We start from the raw sequence: 22,673 nt of genomic DNA, 5'->3' as shown, positions 1-22,673 counted from the left end.
TTAAGCAGAATTGTAATACTAATTTTCACAACTAGTCTAAACGTTTGCTACGGTATAAAGGAAATTTCAAGTGTTTATAAAGCAATGACATTTTGCTTAGAATGTCATTCTGTCAGATTCCCAATAGAGACCTGTCCATTTGGACATTGATCACGCTGTATCTATATCATATCAGAAGATATGTTGATGATTACCCTCCTGTCCTGTATCAGTAAGTGTTTCTCCAGCAACTGCTAGCACCTGGTTTAATAAAGAATAGAAAAAAACATTTGTTTCCTTTTTTATTTGTGATTTAGTATCCTCAATAACCTAGAGAATATAGATTTTCTTATGAGACAGTTGCACTTAAAGGGGTACTCCGGTGGAAAACTTTTTTTTATAAATGATCTGGTGCCAGAAAGTTAAACAGATTTGTAAATTACTTCTATTAAAAAATCTTAATCCTTTCAGTAATTTTTAGCAGCTGTTTGCTACAGAGGAACATCTTTATCTTTTGAATTTCTTTCTTGTGTTGTCCACAGTGCTCTCTGCTGACACCTCTGTCCATGTCAGGAACTGTCCAGAGCAGCATAGGTTTGCTATGGGGATTTTCTCCTGCTCTGGACAGTTCCTGATACGGACATCAGGTGTCAGCAGAGAGTGTTAAGGATTGGTTAATGTGCGGCCTTAACCCCTTAAAGACCGGGGGGTTTTCCGTTTTTGCATTTTTGTTTTTTGCTACTTGCCTTTAAAAAATCATAACTCTTTCAATTTTGTACCTAAAAATCCATGTGATGGCTTATTTTTTGCACCACCAATTCTACTTTGTAATGAGATCAGTCATTGTGCCCAAAAATCTACGGTGAAACGGACAAAAAAAAATGTGCGACAAAATTGAAAAAAAAATGCCCTTTTTGTATCTTTTGGGGGCTTCCATCTCTACGTAGTACATTTTTTGGTAAAAATGACACCTGATATTTATTCTTTAATCTTTAGGTCCATACGGTTAAAATGATACCCTACTTATATAGGTTTGATTTTGTCGTACTTCTGGAAAAAATCATAACTTCATGCAGGAAAATTAATACGTTTAAAATTGTCATTTCTGACCCCTATAACTTTTTTTTTTTTCCGTTTATGGGGCGGTATGAGGACTCATTTTTTGCGCCGTGATCTGAAGTTTTTAACGGTACCATTTTTGCATTGATAGGACTTATTGATCGATCATTTTTTCATGATATAAAAAGTGACCAAAAATGCACTATTTTGGACTTTGGAATTTTTTTGCGTGCACGCCATTGACCGTGCGTTTTAATTAACAATATATTTTTATAATTCGGACATTTCCGCACGCGGCGATACCATATATGTTTATTTTTATTTTTATTTACACTGTGTTTTTTTTTTTATGGGAAAAGGGGGGTGACTCAAACTTTTAATAGGGAAGGAGTTAAATGATATTTATTAACTTTTTTTTCACTTTTTTTTGCAGTGTTATAGCTCCCATAGGGACCTATAACACTGCACACACTGATCTTTATCATTGATCACTGGTTTCTCATAAGAAACCAGTGATCGATGATTCTGCCGCTTGAATGCTCATGCCGGGATCTCAGGCACTGAGCAGTCATTTGGCGATCGGACAGCGAGGAGGCAGGTAGGGACCCTCCTGCTGTCCTGTAAGCTGTTCGGGATGCCGCGATTTTGCCGCGGCTATCCCGAACAGCCCACTGAGCTAACCGGCATGGTTTCAGTTTCACTTTAGACGCGGCGTTCAACTTTGAACGCCGCGTCTAAAGGGTTAATAGCACGCGGCACAGCGATCAATGCTGCGCGCTATTAGCCACGGGTCCCGGCCGTTGTTAGAGGCCGGGCCCGACCCGCTATGACGCGGGGCCACGCCGTGCCCCTGCGTTATAGATCGGGAGCGGACACATGACGTTCCAGTACGTCATGTTTCCCTAAGGGGTTAATCTGTGAAAGACTACCGCTGTACTATATTTGCCGAGTGTCGACGTAAGAAAATTCACACCAGGCCAGGTTGGTATGAGTTCCCTTCTCGGTATCCCAGGGAATTCTCTTTTAATTCAGGAAAAACTGTTGTTTTTACATTGTGCAAAGAAGGAGGTTTAGGGAGGGTTAGTTATGACATCACAATTAATATGTTACAGTTTGATTGGTTGTTCAAATATTGTGTCCGTATATATTAGCATATCTAGTGTCCATTAATTTCTTGGCAAAAGTTCTCTGTTCATCAGATGTTTAGTCTTTCTACTCCTGCATGGAGTCGTCTCAAGGCCTCTATTCGGAGCAGATAGCATTCTGACGTATATGGGTTGAAGGGTAAAATTATGCATCATTCTATATACTGATTAGTCATTTGAGCGTGGCGTAGCATGTCTTTATTTTGCAAGCCCTCTAGCTTGAGATTTCTGCATTTTTCCTCAAAGCCCAATGTTTTGACTTCTTGCCTCCATAATGACCATCTCAAGGTTCTTGATTACGTGCAAAGAGCAGCTGAAATGTTTTGAATTGAGGAAAGCAAAGTTCTTCTGTAATAGCATCTCTTAGCATTTCAGTAAAGGCATATGAGTATAGATATAGCGATCAATATATCAATATATTATAAACCCAACAAGAGCACTGTGGACAACACAAGAAATAAATTAAAAAAATAAAGATTTTCCTCTGTAGCAAACAGCTGCTAAAAAGTACTGAAAGAATTACGATTTTTTAATAGAAGTAATTTACAAATCTGTTTAACTTTCTGGCACCAGTTCATTTAAAAAAAAAAGTTTTCCACCGGAGTACCCCTTTAAAATATATCTATAAGATGTCCAAATATGGTTACATTTGCAGAGGTTTTACTGTACATCCTCTTCCTAAAATGGCACCCTTTCTATCTGGCCTGTCCAGGAAGAAAATAGACTACCATACTGAGGATACAAGTTGATGTTTCGAGAAAAGGATGTTATTACTTACAGTTATTTGTACCAATATATTGGATTATATTTTGTAGTAGCCTCTAGCACTGTGTGATCATATGAGACAACCAGATGTTTTGTAGTTGTATAGTTAAAATTGTTCATAGAAATAATAAATGAAAAAACATTATATCACCAAGTAAGCTTTTCATGTAACCAACAGCACTTGAGAGCAAATGTAAATCAGGGGACAAGAAGGTGGATTCATTAGTAAAAGATAATAAAAAATTGGAAGTGGAATTAGAGGCTTTTTCCAGAAAGTCCCATGATGCATCAGGCCAGTTTGTCGTGATCAGCCAAGAATTACTTAAGAAAGAGAGGTGAGTGAAATTAGACTCTGACCCCATAATCCTGTAGTAAAATACTAAGTGCAACAAAGCTCCCGTATGCTACTTTTTACTATTTATAAGTGTAATTTTCTAGTGTAAATAATATTGAACTAGATAGTGGCCGTAGCAAGTGACACAGTTGGCCCTTTGTTTGGCTGGACCCCTGGACATAGCCATGTATATTGAACCAGGTTTGAGAAATATATAAATTACATAAAATGTATGTAATTTCCAGATGACAATATTGTGATTGCTTTGTATTTTCTGCTTGTCGCTAAATTACCAGGAGTCTAAATGAACTAAGAGCTTTACTACTTGAAGCCAGTCGGCATTCTCCAGGACCAGAGAAAGACTTGAGCCGAGAGGTCCATAAGGCAGACTGGAGAGCAAAAGAACAGAAATTAAAAGAAGAAATCAAGGCACTTAGAGAAAAGTTAATTGTTTTCGTGAGTAAAAGCAAAGCCTTTTCATCAGTAGCTGTTTGTAGCTTTTTGAAAGAACTGTGAAGAAAGTCTTAGAAGCTCATGTTGATGAATAGCTACAATACTGTTCTTCATAGATACCTGCCTTAATCTAGTGTATTTTTATACATCAGGATAAAGAGAAATCCGGGGCAGATCAGAGAAGATATTCATTAATAGATCCAGCTACAGAATCAGAGATGCTGAGGTTACAGCAGCGCTTAGTCAGCACTGAAGATGCTCTTCGAATAGCTCTTGACCAAGGTCAACAAATGGAGAAGCTAATGGAGGCCATGAGAAGCAGTACTGAAAAGATTCAGGTAAAAAAAACTCCCTATATTTCCCAAGCAGTTTCTATGTTGTCCGTGTGCCCTCACGAACATAGCAGCCACCACGTCAACATTTGATCAATTATATCAACCCAACAACTACAGAGGCAACATTTAGACAAGATGAAACAATAAATCCACAACCACATGCAGTCACACACAATCTACCTTTTATTTTGTATAGTTTTGTAAAAATTTTTTTGTTTTTTACATTAATTTAACTGTATCTGAATTTTTACCTATATTTTGTAACATGCTCTATGTGACCAGCAATGTGACTAGGTCAATCTCATTTTTTTTTAATACATATCTTTTTCCTGAATAAAGCAGTTTAGGTCTATCAGCATGTGTGATGTTTTCCAGCAATGTATACCTGTTTTCTGTTTGCCCATACTATTTATAAGGCTTTGTGTCTGTATCAGGTTTGAGCATACAATTATCAATGGAATTCAAATTTATCAACCCATGGAGGTCTGGATATGTAGTCACACTCAAAATCAAAGTGGAAAACCACGCTACAGGCTGATCCAACTTTGATGTAATGTCCTTAAAACAAGCCAAAATGAGGCTCAGTAGTGTGCGTGGCCTCCACGTGCCCATATGACCTTCCTACAATGCCTGGGCATTCTCCTGGACAGTCTGTGGTGCAACATGGCATTGGTGGATGGAGCGAGACATGATGTCCCAGATGTGCTCAATCGGATTCAGGTTTGGGGGAACGGGCGGGCCAGTCCTTATCATCAGTGCCTTCCTCTTGCAGGAACTGCTGACACACTACAGCCACATGAGGTCTAGCGGAACCCAGGGCCAACCACACCAGCATATGGTCTCACAAGGGGTCTGAGGATCTCATCTCGGTAGCTAATGGCAGTCAGGCTACCTCTGGCAAGCACATGGAGGGCTGTGCAGCCCCCCAAAGAAATGCCACCCACACCATAAATGACCCACCACCATGCCGGTCATTCTGGAGGATGTTGCAGGCAGCAGAACGTTCTCCACAGTGTCTCCAGACTGTCACATGTGCTCAGTGTGAACCTGCTTTCATCTGTGAAGAGCACAGGGCGCCAGTGGCGAATTTGCCAATCTTGGTGTTCTCTGGCAAATGCCAAACATACTGCACGGTGTTGGGCTGTAAGCACAACCCCCACCTATGGAGGTCGGGCCCTCACACCACCCTCTTGGAGTGTGTTTCTGACCGTTTGAGTGGACACATTTGTGGCCTGCTGCAGGTCAATCTTGCAGAGCTCTGGCAGTGCTCCTCTTGCTCCTCTGTGCACAAAGGCGGAGGTAGCGATCCTGCTGCTAGGTTGTTGCTCTCCTACGGCCTCCTTCACGTCTCCTGATGTACTGGCCTGTCTCCTGGTAGAGCCTCCATGCTCTGGACACTACGCTGACAGACACAGCAAACCTTCTTGCCACAGCTCGCATTGATGTGCCATCCTGGATGAGCTGCACTACCTGAGCCACTTGTGTGGGTTGTAGACTATGTCTCATGCTACCACTAGAGTGAAAGCACCGCCAGCATTCAAAAGTGACCAAAACATCAGCCAGGAAGCAAAGGAACTGAGAAGTGGTCTGTGGTTACCACCTGCAGAACCACTCCTTTATTACGGGTGTCTTGCTAATTGCCTATAATTTCCACCTGTTGTCTGTTCCATTTGTACAACAGCATGTGAAATTGATTGTCAATCAGTGTTGCTTCCTGAGTGGACAGTGTGATTTCACAGAAGTGTGATTGACTTGGAGTTACATTGTGTTGTTTAAGTGTTCCCTTTATTTTTTTTTTAGCAGTGTATAATACCCACAACTAGTGTACAGTGCAGATGGGTTCAAACATAGTATTTTTTGTAGCATTTTCATTGGCCTTTTTGTAATTTTTCATTATTTTAGGTCACAAATGCCTTAAAGGGGTTATCCAGGAAAAAACTGGCTCCAGAAAGTTAAACAGATTTGTAAATTATTCACATAGAAGGTAGTGCGGCACTGTGTGAGTGTACTGGACGCGGGATAGCAGGTAGGAGTCGGTGTAGCTGTAATGCCTCAGGTGGTGCTCAGATAATGTAAACAAAGTTCATAGTGTCCATGAAGAGAAAATAAATATCGGCACTCACCAGCGTGGCTGCAGGGTCTTCTTTCATTGAGACATACTCACATATGGGGTACAGAAGAGAGGGGTGGTGGGGGGACAAGTGGTGGCGACCGAGCTCTGGTTTCGCACACTTGGTGTGCTTCGTCCGGCCAACATGTTATGGCCGGACGAAGCACACCAAGTGTGCGAAACCAGAGCCCGGTCGCCACCACTTGTCCCCCAACCACCCCTCTCTTCTGTACCCCATATGTGAGTATGTCTCAATGAAAGAAGACCCTGCAGCCACGCTGGTGAGTGCCTATATTTCTTTTCTCTTCACGGACACTATGAGATTTGTAAATTACTTCTATTAAAAAATCTTAATTCTTTCAGTACTTATGAGCTTCTGAAGTTAAGGTTGTTCTTTTCTGTCTAAGTGCTCTCTGATGACACGTGTCTTGGGAACCGCCCAGTTTAGAAGCAAACCTCTTCTAAACTGGGCGGTTCCTGAGACACGTGTCATCAGAGAACACTTAGGCAGAAAAGAACAACCTTAACTTCAGAAGCTCATAAATACTGAAAGGATTAAGATTTTTTAATAGAAGTAATTTACAAATCTGTTTAACTTTCTGGAGCTAGTTGATATATAAAAAAAAGTTTTTCCTGGATAAACCCTTTAACCCCTTAACGACGAAGGACTTATATTTACGTCCTCCGCCGGCTCCCGCGATATGCGGTGATGCCCTGTATTAACCCTTCAGTCGCGGCGATCAAAGCTGACCGCCGCGTCTGAAGTGAAAGTGAAAGTAACCCGGGCTGCTCAGTCGGGCTGTTCGGGATCGCCGCTCTGAAATCGCGGCATCCCGAACAGCTTACAGGACACCGGGAGGGCCCTTACCTGCCTCCTCGGTGTCCGATCAACGAATGACTGAGATCTGAGACTGAGATCCAGGCAGGAGCAGTCAAGCGCCGATAACACTGATCACAGGAGTGTTAATACACGCCAGTGATCAGCATGAGAGATCAGTGTGTGCAGTGTTATAGGTCCCTATGGGACCTATAAAACTGCAAAAAAAAAAAGTTTAAAAAAGTGTTAATAAAGGTCATTTAACCCCTTCCCCAATGAAAGTGTTACGCCGAGCGCTCCGGGTCCCCGCTCCTCCCCGGAGCGCTCGCTACACTTCCCTCACTGCAGCGCCCCGGTCGGTTCCACGGACCCGGGGCGCTGCGTTACCACCTCCGGCCGGGATGCGATTCGCGATGCGGGTAGCGCCCGCTCGCGATGCGCACCCCGGCTCCCGTACCTTACTCGCTCCCCGTCAGTTCTGTCCCGGCGCGCGCGGCCCCGCTCCCTAGGGCGCGCGCGCGCCGGGTCTTTGCGATTTAAAGGGCCACTGCACCGCTGATTGGTGCAGTGGTTCCAATTAGTGTTTACACCTGTGCACTTCCCTATATCACCTCACTTCCCCTTCACTCCCTCGCCGGATCTTGTTGCCCTAGTGCCAGTGAAAGCGTTCCTTGTGTGTTCCTTGCCTGTGATTCCAGACCTTCTGCCGTTGCCCCTGACTACGATCCTTGCTGCCTGCCCCGACCTTCTGCTACGTCCGACCTTGCTTCTGTCTACTCCCTTGTACCGCGCCTATCTTCAGCAGCCAGAGAGGTTGAGCCGTTGCTAGGGGATACGACCTGGTCACTACCGCCGCAGCAAGACCATCCCGCTTTGCGGCGGGCTCTGGTGAAAACCAGTAGTGACTTAGAACCGATCCTCTAGCACGGTCCACGCCAATCCCTCTCTGGCACAGAGGATCCACTACCTGCCAGCCGGCATCGTGACAGTAGATCCGGCCATGGATCCCGCTGAAGTTCCTCTGCCAGTTGTCGCTGACCTCACCACGGTGGTCGCCCAGCAGTCACAACAGATTGCGCAACAAGGCCAACAGCTGTCTCAACTGACTGTTATGCTACAACAGTTACTACCACAGCTCCAGCAATCATCTCCTCCGCCAGCTCCTGTACCTCCTCCGCAGCGAGTGGCCGCTTCTGGAATACGACTATCCTTGCCGGATAAATTTGATGGGGACTCTAAGTTTTGCCGTGGCTTTCTTTCCCAATGTTCATTACACTTGGAGATGATGTCGGACCAGTTCCCCACTGAAAGGTCTAAGGTGGCTTTCGTAGTCAGCCTGCTGTCTGGAAAAGCCCTGGCTTGGGCCACACCGCTCTGGGACCGCAATGACCCCGTCACTGCCTCTGTACACTCCTTCTTCTCGGAAATTCGAAGTGTCTTTGAGGAACCTGCCCGAGCCTCTTCTGCTGAGACTGCCCTGTTGAACCTGGTCCAGGGTAATTCTTCCGTTGGCGAGTATGCCGTACAGTTCCGTACCCTTGCTTCAGAATTATCCTGGAATAATGAGGCACTCTGCGCGACCTTTAAAAAAGGCCTATCCAGCAACATTAAAGATGTTCTGGCCGCACGAGAAATCCCTGCTAACCTACATGAACTCATCCATCTTGCCACTCGCATTGACATGCGTTTTTCCGAACGGCGTCAGGAGCTCCGCCAGGATATGGACTCTGTTCGCACGAGGCGTTTCTTCTCCCCGGCTCCTCTCTCCTCTGGTCCCCTGCAATCTGTTCCTGTGCCTCCCGCCGTGGAGGCTATGCAGGTCGACCGGTCTCGCCTGACACCCCAAGAGAGGACACGACGCCGCATGGAGAATCTCTGCCTGTACTGTGCTAGTACCGAACACTTCCTGAAGGATTGTCCTATCCGTCCTCCCCGCCTGGAAAGACGTCCGCTGACTCCGCACAAAGGTGAGACAGTCCTTGATGTCTACTCTGCTTCTCCACGTCTTACTGTGCCTGTGCGGATGTCTGCCTCTGCCTTCTCCTTCTCTGCTGTGGCCTTCTTGGACTCTGGATCTGCAGGAAATTTCATCTTAGCCTCTCTCGTCAGCAAGTTCAACATCCCGGTGACCAGTCTCGCCAGACCCCTCTACATCAATTGTGTAAACAATGAAAGATTGGACTGTACTATACGTTTCCGCACGGAGCCCCTTCTAATGTGCATCGGATCTCATCACGAGAGGATTGAACTGTTGGTCCTCCCCAATTGCACTTCTGAAATCCTTCTTGGACTTCCCTGGCTTCAACTCCATTCCCCAATCCTGGATTGGTCCACTGGGGAGATCAAGAGTTGGGGGCCCTCTTGTTCCAAGGACTGCTTAAAACCGGTTCCCAGTAAACCTTGCCGTGTCCCTGTGCTTCCTCATGTAACCGGTCTCCCTAAGGCCTATATGGACTTTGCGGACGTTTTTTGCAAAAAACAAGCTGAGACTCTACCTCCTCACAGGCCTTATGATTGTCCCATTGACCTCCTCCCGGGCACTACTCCACCCCGGGGCAGAATCTATCCTCTGTCCGTCCCAGAGACTCTTGCCATGTCTGAATACGTCCAAGAAAATTTAAAAAAGGGCTTTATCCGTAAATCCTCCTCTCCTGCCGGAGCCGGATTTTTCTTTGTGTCCAAAAAAGATGGCTCTCTACGTCCTTGCATTGACTACCGCGGTCTTAATAAAATCACGGTTAAGAACCGCTACCCCCTACCCCTCATCTCTGAACTCTTTGATCGTCTCCAAGGTGCCCATATTTTTACCAAACTGGACTTAAGAGGTGCTTATAATCTCATCCGCATCAGAGAGGGGGATGAATGGAAAACGGCATTTAACACCAGAGATGGACACTTTGAGTATCTGGTCATGCCCTTTGGTCTATGCAACGCCCCTGCCGTCTTCCAAGACTTTGTTAATGAAATTTTTCGTGATCTACTATACTCCTGTGTTGTTGTATATCTGGACGATATCCTGATTTTTTCTGCCAATCTAGAAGAACACCGCCAGCATGTCCGTATGGTTCTTCAGAGACTTCGTGATAATCAACTCTATGCCAAAATAGAGAAATGTCTGTTTGAATGCCAATCTCTTCCTTTTCTAGGATACTTGGTCTCTGGCCAGGGACTACAAATGGACCCAGATAAACTCTCTGCCGTCTTAGATTGGCCACGCCCCTCCGGACTCCGTGCCATCCAACGTTTTTTGGGGTTCGCCAATTATTACAGGCAATTTATTCCACATTTTTCTACCATTGTGGCTCCTATTGTGGCTTTAACAAAAAAAAATGCCGATCCCAAGTCCTGGCCTCCTCAAGCGGAAGACGCCTTTAAACGACTCAAGTCTGCCTTTTCTTCGGCTCCCGTGCTCTCCAGACCTGACCCATCTAAACCCTTCCTATTGGAGGTTGATGCCTCCTCAGTGGGAGCTGGAGCTGTCCTTCTACAAAAAAACTCTTCCGGGCATGCTGTTACTTGTGGTTTTTTTTCCAGGACCTTCTCTCCGGCGGAGAGGAACTACTCCATCGGGGATCGAGAGCTTCTAGCCATTAAATTAGCACTTGAGGAATGGAGGCATCTGCTGGAGGGATCAAGATTTCCAGTTATTATTTACACCGATCACAAGAACCTCTCCTACCTCCAGTCTGCCCAACGGCTGAATCCTCGTCAGGCCAGGTGGTCTCTGTTCTTTGCCCGATTTAATTTTGAAATTCACTTTCGGCCTGCTGATAAAAACATTAGGGCCGATGCTCTCTCTCGTTCCTCAGATGCCTCTGAAATTGAACTCTCTCCTCAACACATCATTCCTCCTGACTGCCTGATTTCCACTTCTCCAGCCTCCATCAGGCAAACTCCTCCAGGAAAGACCTTTGTTTCTCCACGCCAACGCCTTGGGATCCTCAAATGGGGTCACTCCTCCCATCTCGCAGGTCATGCGGGCATCAAGAAATCTGTGCAACTCATCTCTCGCTTCTATTGGTGGCCGACTCTAGAGACTGATGTGGTGGACTTTGTGCGAGCCTGCACTATCTGTGCCCGGGATAAGACTCCTCGCCAGAAGCCCGCTGGTTTTCTTCATCCTCTACCTGTCCCCGAACAACCTTGGTCTCTGATTGGTATGGATTTTATTACTGACTTACCCCCATCCCATGGCAACACTGTTATTTGGGTGGTCGTTGATCGATTCTCCAAAATGGCACATTTCATCCCTCTTCCTGGCCTTCCTTCAGCGCCTCAGTTGGCTAAACAATTTTTTGTACACATTTTTCGTCTTCACGGGTTGCCTACACAGATCGTCTCGGATAGAGGCGTCCAATTTGTGTCTAAATTCTGGAGGGCTCTCTGTAAACAACTCAAGATTAAATTAAATTTTTCTTCTGCATACCATCCTCAATCCAATGGACAAGTAGAGAGAATTAACCAGATCTTGGGTGACTATTTACGACATTTTGTTTCCTCCCGCCAGGATGACTGGGCAGATCTTCTACCTTGGGCCGAATTCTCGTATAATTTCAGAATCTCTGAATCTTCCTCCAAATCTCCGTTTTTCGTGGTGTACGGCCGTCACCCTCTTCCCCCCCTCCCTACCCCCTTGCCCTCTGGTCTGCCCGCTGTGGATGAAATTTCTCGTGATCTTTCCACCATATGGAAAGAGACCCAAAATTCTCTCTTACAGGCTTCTTCTCGCATGAAGAGATTCGCAGATAAGAAAAGAAGAGCTCCTCCCATTTTTTCCCCTGGAGACAAGGTATGGCTCTCCGCTAAATATGTCCGTTTCCGTGTCCCGAGCTATAAGTTGGGACCACGCTATCTTGGTCCTTTTAAAGTTTTGTGTCAAATTAATCCTGTCTCTTACAAACTTCTTCTTCCTCCTTCTCTTCGTATCCCTAATGCCTTTCACGTCTCTCTTCTTAAACCTCTCATCCTCAACCGTTTTTCTCCTAAATCTGTTCCTCCCACTCCTGTTTCCGGCTCCTCGGACATCTTCTCTGTCAAAGAGATTTTGGCCTCTAAAAAGGTCAGGGGAAGAACTTTTTTTTTAGTGGATTGGGAGGGTTGTGGTCCAGAAGAGAGGTCCTGGGAACCTGAGGACAATATCCTGGACAAAAGTCTGATCCTCAGGTTCTCAGGCCCCAAGAAGAGGGGGAGACCCAAGGGGGGGGGTACTGTTACGCCGAGCGCTCCGGGTCCCCGCTCCTCCCCGGAGCGCTCGCTACACTTCCCTCACTGCAGCGCCCCGGTCGGTTCCACGGACCCGGGGCGCTGCGTTACCACCTCCGGCCGGGATGCGATTCGCGATGCGGGTAGCGCCCGCTCGCGATGCGCACCCCGGCTCCCGTACCTTACTCGCTCCCCGTCAGTTCTGTCCCGGCGCGCGCGGCCCCGCTCCCTAGGGCGCGCGCGCGCCGGGTCTTTGCGATTTAAAGGGCCACTGCACCGCTGATTGGTGCAGTGGTTCCAATTAGTGTTTACACCTGTGCACTTCCCTATATCACCTCACTTCCCCTTCACTCCCTCGCCGGATCTTGTTGCCCTAGTGCCAGTGAAAGCGTTCCTTGTGTGTTCCTTGCCTGTGATTCCAGACCTTCTGCCGTTGCCCCTGACTACGATCCTTGCTGCCTGCCCCGACCTTCTGCTACGTCCGACCTTGCTTCTGTCTACTCCCTTGTACCGCGCCTATCTTCAGCAGCCAGAGAGGTTGAGCCGTTGCTAGGGGATACGACCTGGTCACTACCGCCGCAGCAAGACCATCCCGCTTTGCGGCGGGCTCTGGTGAAAACCAGTAGTGACTTAGAACCGATCCTCTAGCACGGTCCACGCCAATCCCTCTCTGGCACAGAGGATCCACTACCTGCCAGCCGGCATCGTGACAGAAAGTTTGAATCACCCCCCTTTTCCCATAAAAAAAATAAAACAGTGTAAATAAAAATAAACATATGTGGTATCGCCGCGTGCGTAAATGTCCGAACTATAAAAATATATCATTAATTAAACCGCACGGTCAATGGCGTACACGTAAAAAAATTCCAAAGTCCAAAAAAGCGTATTTTTGGTCACTTTTTGCACCATTAAAAAAGGAATAAAAAGTGATTAAAAAGTCTGGTCAAAACAAAAATGGTATCGATAAAAACTTCAGATCACGGCGTAAAAAATGAGCCCTCATACTGCCCTGTACTTGGAAAAATAAAAATGTTATAGGGGTCAGAAGATGACATTTTTAAACGTATAAATTTTCCTGCATGTAGTTATGATTTTTTCCAGATTTATCATTTTAACCGCATGGACCTACAGAATAATGATAAGGTGTCATTTTTACCGAAATATGCACTGCATAGAAACGGAAGCCCCCAAAAGTTACAAAATGGCATTTTTTCTTTGATTATGTCACACAATGATTTTTTTTTTCCCATTTCGCCGTGAATTTTTGGGTAAAATGACTAATGTCACTGCAAAGTAGAATTGGTGACGCAAAAAATAAGCCATAATATGGATTTTTAGGTGGAAAATTGAAAGGGTTATGATTTTTAAAAGGTAAGGAGGAAAAAACGAAAGTGCAAAAACTGAAAAACCCTGCGTCCTTAAGGGGTTAAGCAGATGGTACTTAATAGGACATTATTGATAGGGCTACATTTACAGTGTTTTTGAATCCATATGCTTCCTTATAAGACTTTAAAAAGGCCAGAAAAATGTTATGTAACAAAACTAAAACACCCCCAAAAATGCTTTTAAATGCCAGTCAAATGCTTGAAATTCAGGTTTGGTGTTTTACATGCATTTAAAAATGCTGAAAACTGTAGGGCGTGTAAAGGAGCCCTATCTCCATGATGTGCCTGGCAGCTGCTTATCCCTTTCTAAGGTCTGAGTGTGTTTGGTTATGGGCTGTAAGTTTGATGGCTATAACTTTAGGTAATAAAACTTTTGTTTACTATTTTTTGTGGAATATTTAGGAAAATAAATATTTAGAAAATGTTACTGGCATATTAGTCCTAGTTATAATGGCATTTACAGCATGCCTGTTACGTTGTACTGTAGATCTGATATTGGTCTGCAATATGAATTACTGAATTCCCAGTAACAGTAAATTATTATATTCCAATCGGTCTGATTTATACACCATAAAAAATGGGATTTGGTAGCTTTGGATTTCTCTGCAATGATAATGTGTAGAAGTTGCTGTTGTTGTACACAGTGGCACTGGATCCATTGAACAGGAAGATTTATTATTTTGCTTTTCTTTGCTGTTAGTGAGAAGCACTGGTTGGTGGAGCTCATGTCATACTCCCAATGACCTGTGCACTATGGTTAGAGCTTTTCACTAATAATAGAAAAGCTCTGGCTGATTGTATAATAACAGCCCCACAGAGCAACACAAGAATTTATGTATTGTTGTCTGCCACTACCAGATGGACCCCTTCCGCCTTCTGCATTTAATCATACTGGTAGCTGTATACTAGCTAAGTGTGACTCAGTGTCACAGGAAGACATTGCATAAAACTTATCCTTTATTAAATATATGTGTTAAAATTCACTACACATTTAAAGTGTCAGAATGCAGCATATAGTCAGTAAATAATCCTAGAGGTCTCACCAAATCGAGAACAATAGATGTTCTAAAGAAATGGACAAGAAATGGACAAGAAGCCAAAGCCAATGCTCCGGAATTTATGTCAATATACAAGTCAGATTTTTTAGTCAGATACATATATATATATATATATATATATATATATATATATACACACACACACACACACACATACCAGCCCAACCACTATCTTAAGAGGGAAGTGGTGGAATGAGCTATCAGCATGGTAAGGAAAGGAGCAGGAATTTAAGGAGTGGGAGGTAAATGTATTTGCAAAATATATTGTGCTTGACATGACCTACAACTACCATAGTTTTGATGGGAATATCCCTATAAAGTGAAGCTCCACTGTGACATATAAATGAAAGGGTTGAAGCAGGGGCGTTCCTAGAGCATTTGGCACCAGGGGCGGACCCTTTGTTTGGTACACCCCCCCTTAATTACACCCCCTCCCCTCCCCCCAGGGGCGGACTGACAACACTTGGGGCCCCCGTACCAAAAAAAAGGCAAGGGCCCCTGCTAGGCTCTGCAGCTCGTCAATCTTCTGCCACGCTCCTATTCCACCCAAATCCCACACACAATAAATTAAAATTTATATACCGTATTTATCGGTGTATAACACGCTCTGGCGTATAACACGCACCCCCATTTTAACAGGGAAATTTAAGTAAAAAAAATAAAATGTAAAATAAATGACTTGGACTAAATGCCACATCATCCCCTCAACTTCGTTTTCTTCTGCACCTGTTTGGTCCCGTCCACTCCAGTGCCACATCATTCCTTCGCTTTTATCAGTCCCTGTGCCACATTTACCCCTCTCATCGCTCCCCCATGTCTCAACATCCCCCCCTTGTGTCAACATTTCCCCCTGTCATAGACCACCAATAGCCATACAGACATTAAGCATATAGTGCCTCCCCCAGCATAATTTCCCCCTGTCTCATCATGTCCCCCCTCATTCCCCCCTCATCATCCCCCCACCCTGTCTCATCATCCCCCACCCTGTCTCATCATGTCCCCCATCATTCCCCCCTCATCATCCCCCCCCACCCTGTCTCATCGTCCCCCACCCTGTCTCATCATGTCCCTTATCATTCCCCCTCATCATCCCCCCACCCTGTCTCATCATCCCCTCACCCTGTCTCATCATGTCCCTCATCATCCCCCCACCCTGCCTCATCATCCCCCCCTCATCATTTCCCTCTGTCTCATCCCCCCATCATTCCCCCCCTCATCATTTCCCGGTCTCATCATCCCCCCATCATTCCCCCCCTCATCATTTCCCTGTCTCATCATCCCCCCATCATGTTCCTCCTTTGGCATCCAGTGGTCTTCAACCTGCGGACCTCCAGATGTTGCAAAACTACAATTCCCAGCATGCCCGGACAGCCAACTGCTGTCCGGGCATGCTGGGAGTTGCAGTTTTGCAACATCAGTGACGTCAGTGATGCCGCACACAGAAGCCGGCAGAGGACGTAACTCATCTGCTTCACTGACCCAGCAAGACCCTCCGCCTGACCTGCCGAAGCGCAGACAGGTAAGGAAAATAAACAAAACTATAAAAAGCAGGGAAAGGGGGAATGATGAGGGAGGGGGGAGGGAGGGAAAATGAAAAGTAAAACTCACTTGTTTTCTCCCGCACTATCCACAGGTACTGGTGGATAGTGCGGGAGACGCTGAATAAAAGATAGGGCAGATCCGGACAAGGTAGGGCTCATTTTAATCAGCGTCTCCCGCACTATCCACCACATTAGTACCTGTGGATAGTGCGGGAGAAAACAAGTGACAGAGCTGGGAGGAGACGCCGCTGGTGACTGATTTAAAGTGGCCGCGGCCATGCTGTTAATACTTAACAAGCAGACACTGCTGCGGCCGCTTTAAATCAGTGACCAGAAGACTTATCGGCGTATAACACGCAGACTTTTTGCCTTAAATTTTAGTTTTAAAAGTGCGTGTTATATGCCGATAAATACGGTATGTAAGAAACACTTTAAAGTAGGTAAATTTCAATGACCAATAATACTGGTATACAAGGAGTAAATATATACCACCACACAATAACTGAATAATACCGCCATACTGTACTGAATAAAACCACTATACACAGACCAGTATACTATAAAGAATCTGTACACAATATAAGTGATTATATACAGGACCATATGGCGGTAGATATCAGCTGTACACAGGATTTGTATACCATTTAAGCGATTACAGTTACATTTTGGGACTCACAATTACGTCTTTTCTGATCAGCGTCCTCTTTCTTTTTCTTCTCCATCCGGATAAGACCGCCATGTCGATCTCTTAACATCTGCAGGAAAAACATGTCAGACTCTGCATATTTTCAGTGCCCTCCCCTCCTCTACACAATCTTTCCACCTATAGGCCCACAAACTGTAATAATGCCCTCCTTGGTGTCCTGCACAGTAAAAGAGCTGGTAGGTAGGTAGCCAGGTAACCCCCTCTTTCTCATAGGTATATGCAGAGTTACACCCCCCTCTTTCCCATAGGTATATGCAGAGTTACACCCCCTCTCTTTCCCATAGGTATATGCAGAGCAATGGCACCCCCCCTCTCCCTCCCTTTCCCATAGGTATATACAGAGCACCCCCCCTCTCCCTCTCCCTCCCTTTCCCATGGGTATATACAGAGCACCCCCCACTCCCTCCCTTTCCCATAGGTATATACAGAGCACCCCCCCTCTCCCTCCCTTTCCCATAGGTATATACAGAGCACCCCCCTCTCCCTCCCTTTCCCATAGGTATATACAGAGCACCCCCCCCTCTCCCTCCCTTTCCCATAGATATATACAGAGCACCCCCCTCTCCCTCTCCTTTCCCATAGGTATATACAGAGCACCCCCCTCTCCCATAGGTATATACAGAGCACCCCCCTCTCCCTCCCTTTCCCATAGGTATATACAGAGTACCCCCCCTCTCCCTCCTTTTCCCATAGGTATATACAGAGAACCCCCCCTCTCTCCCTCCCTTTCCCATAGGTATATACTGAGCACCCCCCCCTCTCTCCCTCCCTTTCCCATAGGTATACACAGAGCACCCCCCCCTCTCTCCCTCCCTTTCCCATAGGTATATACAGAGCAACCCCCCTCTCCCTCCCTTTCCCATAGGTATATGCAGAGCACCCCCCTCTCCCTCCCTTTCCCATAGGTATATACAGAGCACCCCCTCTCCCTCCCTTTCCCATAGGTATATACAGAGCACCACCCCTCTCCCTCCCTTTCCCATAGGTATATACAGAGCACCCCCCTCTCCCTCCCTTTCCCATAGGTATATACAGAGCACCCCCCTCTCCCTCCCTTTCCCATAGGTATATACAGAGCACCCCCCCCCTCTCCCTCCCTTTCCCATAGGTATATACAGAGCACCCCCCTCTCCCTCCCTTTCCCATAGGTATATACAGAGCACCCCCCCTCCCTCCCTTTCCCATAGGTATATACAGAGCACCCCCCTCTCCCTCCCTTTCCCATAGGTATATACAGAGCACCCCACCCCTTCCCCATAGGTATAGGCAAGGTTAATAAAATAAAAAAAAGAATGCTCACCTGATATCCCACGCAGCGATCTCCTCAGCTGCAGGGCCCGCGTCTTCTCCCCTCCACAGTACAGGCGCCGGATGAGTGACATCACCGGCACCTGTGCTGCATGGGGGCGGAGGTCACGTCTCCTCTGTGTGAGCTTCAGATGCGGCTCACACAGAGGGGACGCCTTCTCCTGTATGTGCGTGTATCACGCATACAGGAGAATGTAGCGCTGTCTGCTGGGGATCTGGGACAACTCAGTAGTTGCGGCGGCGGGTCAGTCCTCCCCTTGCGCCCCCCCCCCCCCCCCCCCCTTGGTACGCCACTGGGTTGAAGTAATTTAAATGTCTTTCCACTCAAAGCTGCTTTACTTCTTTGCTGTCTCTGGAAGCTATCAGTGTTACATTTGTATATTTAAGACTTTCTGCTTGTTGCCTAGGGATATTGCTGCTTCCCATCATTACTGCTAACAAGCATTTATGCTTGCGATCAGAAGAATCCATCACTGCTCCTACTGTATGAATGGGATTCCAGTGGGTTTCTTCCAAAAACAGATAAATCACAGGCAAATGTTCTTATAACTACATGATGTGTTAACAGGCAGCATATGAGATTGTAAATTCTCCACTCTTTATCCAGGAGGAGGATTTTAACATAGGGAATCCCCAGGTATCTACCCCCAGAGTAGTCTCTTATAGCAACAACTGAAGCTTATATGGTTCCAAAGCAGCAGACAGAAGTCAGAGTTGGAGATGCTAATGAAGTGGACCACTCACCAGGTTATCTTGCATCAGCACTTCTTCTTTATTGTATCTTCATATACAATCAGATAGAGCAAGTGGGGGGGGGGTGGAATACAAAGACTGCATTGAAGTACAAAGACTGTCATTTTTTATGTGGTAGCACCGTATGTACGAGCAGTAGTCTTATGGGACCGCATGAATGTATGCTCACAGTTAGAGATCCTGTTTCTAATCAGGGACAGACGCATATTGCTTTGATAGTTGGACACGCTGTGCTAAAGGCAAGTGTGGTTCTTACACAGCAGTATCCAAGCACAAGGTCAAGGCACTCAGAGTATCCTGAGTACATTCTATAGGCAAAAGGTGTAGACAGGCATCAGATGGAACTATATGGTCAAAAAACAAACCAAGCTGATGGCATATATAATAAAAACAGTATACACCTTCATATTGTACTGGGACCAAATGGACCTTACTGCCCAGTCACTATGTGATGGAGGAAGGGCTGGAGAGGACTGGAGAGAATTAAATTTGGCGCACACTAGTTGTTTAAGAAACCAGAAGCCAGGCAGAAGACCCTAGCCAGAGAGCAGTGCCTGTTCATTCTATGTCTAACATTACTGCCTACTATTGATATTTATAGCAGATTTTGTAAATTCTGATGTACTTATTTACTGTTTTAACTAAATTATTGTATTTATCATCTTTAATTTCTGATAGGTTACTGGAAACTCAGGTTCTGCCAATGGTATCCATCAGCAAGATAAAGCACATAAGCAAGAGGTATTCCACTTTTAAGATGCCGATATGCATTAACTATTTATCATCCTATTTTCTAATCCTAGGCTTAGGGCCAGTTTGAGACTGTGTATAAAGGTAAGGCCGCAAATGCTGAAATATTGTACCAACAATACAGCTACATTTGGTCAGGTAAAAGGTAATGTGCTGAATGCTGCAGATGGTATTGCCAGGGTATTTAAAGAACAGAAGCACAAGCATATGAATACAGGGATAAGGTGCTGGGAGGTGAGACTGAGCATGGAGGCCTGCCAGGCTATGGTACCTGGACAGTTTAGCCTTGTCTCCTTAACATTTAGCTGACATTTAAAAGTTTAGCAAACTCCATCAGGACCAGCTCTTAGTAGCAAATACAGCTCACAGATTCCCTTTAAAGAGCATTACAGATCTCATTGAAATAATTAGATGTCCACTAATGCTTGTAGATTTTTACAGTTCTGAAATGCTGTGCTTCCTAGGCCCACATGGAAGACCTAGATTACCTCAAAATGCTAAAATAAGATTTTTTAAATGTGTTGTAAATCTGGATGGAATTTTTTTTCATAATTAAGGTAAGGGAGGTAGAAAAAATAAATAAATAAATAAATTAAATTCTTACCTCCCTTGCTCCCCTGAGGTTCAGTCCCTGCTGTGCAGCACTTCCAGATTTGGGGATGTCGCATCTTAGGTCCACTTAGCCAATCAACAGCCACAGCAGTGTCCCACCTCAGCCACTGATTGGCTAAGTGGCCCTATGATGTCATTTCCCTGAACTGTCTAAAGTGCTGTGCAGCAGGTAGCAGAGCTCTGTGATACTAGCACCTGTATTTCTACCCGTAAAACCCCTAATGTATGCAATAGATCTCAATATTTTTGTATGTGTTTTTTTTTTAGGAAAACCATTGACGTCCGCGAGAAAGAATACTGACTATATACTTTCTCAGTTTTTGCAAGAATCTTCTTTGTAGTGGGACTGACATATCAGAAAGTCTTGTGCAGTATTCCTGTGTGAACAGTGTTGATTTGTATTGCTAGATCCTCCCAAGACAATCATCTGATGGTCTCTGCTGTGTTCTGGAAAAGGCTGTAGGCTAGAAGATCAGGAACCATTATTTCTTTACCCAGAATCTTGCCAATGACTTCTATAGGCTGGCTAGTAAAACTTCCAGTTCTGTGTGAAGTGATGCCCCACTACAATGATTCTCTCCACTTGTTGAGACTTGAGATTATATAAACCGTTATGGAATTATCATGGAATTTTTTATTTAAACACTAAGGGCAACAATGACTATAACCATCCGCTGGTTTGTCTGTGACCAATAGGATATCGCTTAAAAAAAGTTCTATTTAATAAAACCAAGAGCATACTTCCCTGACCAATCTAGATTCTCCTCTGGCACCCTGGCACTGCTTTACAATGTGGGCTACAATTCATCATGCATACAGTTTATTAGAATGAGCCAATGTTTAATTAAAGAAGAGGTACATATATTTCTTTTTTTATTGTAAATATCCTGTTTTATTGTTATAATGGCCACTGTCTAATCATACTCTACAAAATGATTCCCCATGTATGTTATAATCAAGCCTATTCTGAAATAACTAGACAAATACAATTAGTTTCTTCGGTTCTAGACCAATGGATATGGATAATGGCTAATGATATGGAATATATTGCCGATTAATCATGAACAGTTTTAAGGTACTTTGTGTTAAATTATGTCTTAAAGTCTTACTGATTTTATGTTGCATACAGAACTTTTGACCAAGAATATTTTATGTTAGATAAATACCAGAATTCAATACATGAAAATGTAAGATATGTCTTTTTAAATAAATGTAATTCCTTATTTATCTTAACACAGCAAATGACTGCATTACCTTATTCTACCTGCATGGAACAAAATTCTGCTTCATATAGGGCTTTTTGCCAGTGTGTCCTTTTCCTAAAACCATTAAAGGGGTACTCCGGTGGAAAAAAATGTTTTTAATCAACTGGTGCCAGAAAGTTAATTTGTAAATTACTTCTATTTAAAAATCGTAATCCTTCCAGTACTTATCAGCTGCTGTATACTACAGAGGATGTTATTTTCTTTTTGAATTTCTTTTCTGTCTGACCACAGTGCTCTCGGCTGACACCTCCGTCCATGTCAGGAACTTTCAAGAGCAGGAACAAATCCCCATAGCAAACCTATCCTGCTCTGGACAGTTCCTGACATGTACAGAGGTTTCAACACTGTGGTCAGACAGAAAATAAATTAAAAAAGAAAAGAAACTTCCTGTGGAGCACATAGCAGCTGATAAGTACTGGAAGGATTAAAGGGGTATTCCAGGAAAAAACTTATTTTTATATACCAACTGGCTCCAGAAAGTTAAACAGATTTGTAAATTACTTCTATTAAAAAATCTTAATCCTTTCAGTACTTATGAGCTTTTGAAGTTAAGGTTGTTCTTTTCTGTCTGAGTGCTCGCTGATGATACATGTCTCGGGAAACACCCAGTTTAGAAGAGGTTTGCTATGGGGATTTGCTTCTAAACTGGGTGGTTCCCGAGACACGTGTCATCAGAGAGCATTTAGACAGAAAAGAACAACCTTAACTTCAGAAGCTCATGAGTACTGAAAGGTTTAAAAAATTTACAAATCTGTAACTTCAACTTTCTGGAGCCAGTTGATATATAAAAAAAAGTTTTTTTCCTGGATCACCCCTTTAAGATTTTTAAATAGAAGTTTATTTAAAGATTTGCAAATCTGTTTAACTTTCTGGTACCAGTTAATTAAAAAATTTTTTTTCCAGTGGAGTACTCCTTTAAAGGGCCACTAAACCTACAATTTACAAGTTTATAAAAGTAATTCTAAGATGATAAGAAAATATTATACTTTATTTACATAGCACACACAGACTCCGCATCGCTGTACACTCAAATGGGTCCCTATCCCCATTGGGAATATACAAACTCTTTGCAGATGTTGTCCTTGGTGGGATTTGA

General features: G+C 44.5%; 1 protein-coding gene across 4 annotated transcripts in view; it reads left to right on the top strand.

Moving 5' to 3' along the window:
- Positions 1-21,967, top strand: part of CLIP2 (CAP-Gly domain containing linker protein 2) — a 131,124-nt gene extending 109,157 nt beyond the window's left edge. For all 4 annotated transcript variants that reach the window (XM_056556434.1, XM_056556436.1, XM_056556435.1 and 1 more), the window contains 5 exons: positions 3,127-3,283; positions 3,579-3,738; positions 3,888-4,073; positions 19,629-19,691; positions 20,580-21,967. In XM_056556434.1, coding sequence (XP_056412409.1) covers positions 3,127-3,283; positions 3,579-3,738; positions 3,888-4,073; positions 19,629-19,691; positions 20,580-20,591 — 578 coding nt within the window. In that variant the 3' untranslated portion in view covers positions 20,592-21,967. The remainder of the gene's footprint in view (positions 1-3,126; positions 3,284-3,578; positions 3,739-3,887; positions 4,074-19,628; positions 19,692-20,579) is intronic.
- Positions 21,968-22,673: the final 706 nt, after the last annotated feature.

Source organism: Hyla sarda, chromosome 2 (assembly GCF_029499605.1).
Source record: "Hyla sarda isolate aHylSar1 chromosome 2, aHylSar1.hap1, whole genome shotgun sequence".
NCBI classification, from domain to species: domain Eukaryota; kingdom Metazoa; phylum Chordata; class Amphibia; order Anura; family Hylidae; genus Hyla; species Hyla sarda.
Note: the sequence above shows the minus strand (reverse complement) of the source record. Positions and strands in the feature narration are given on the sequence as shown.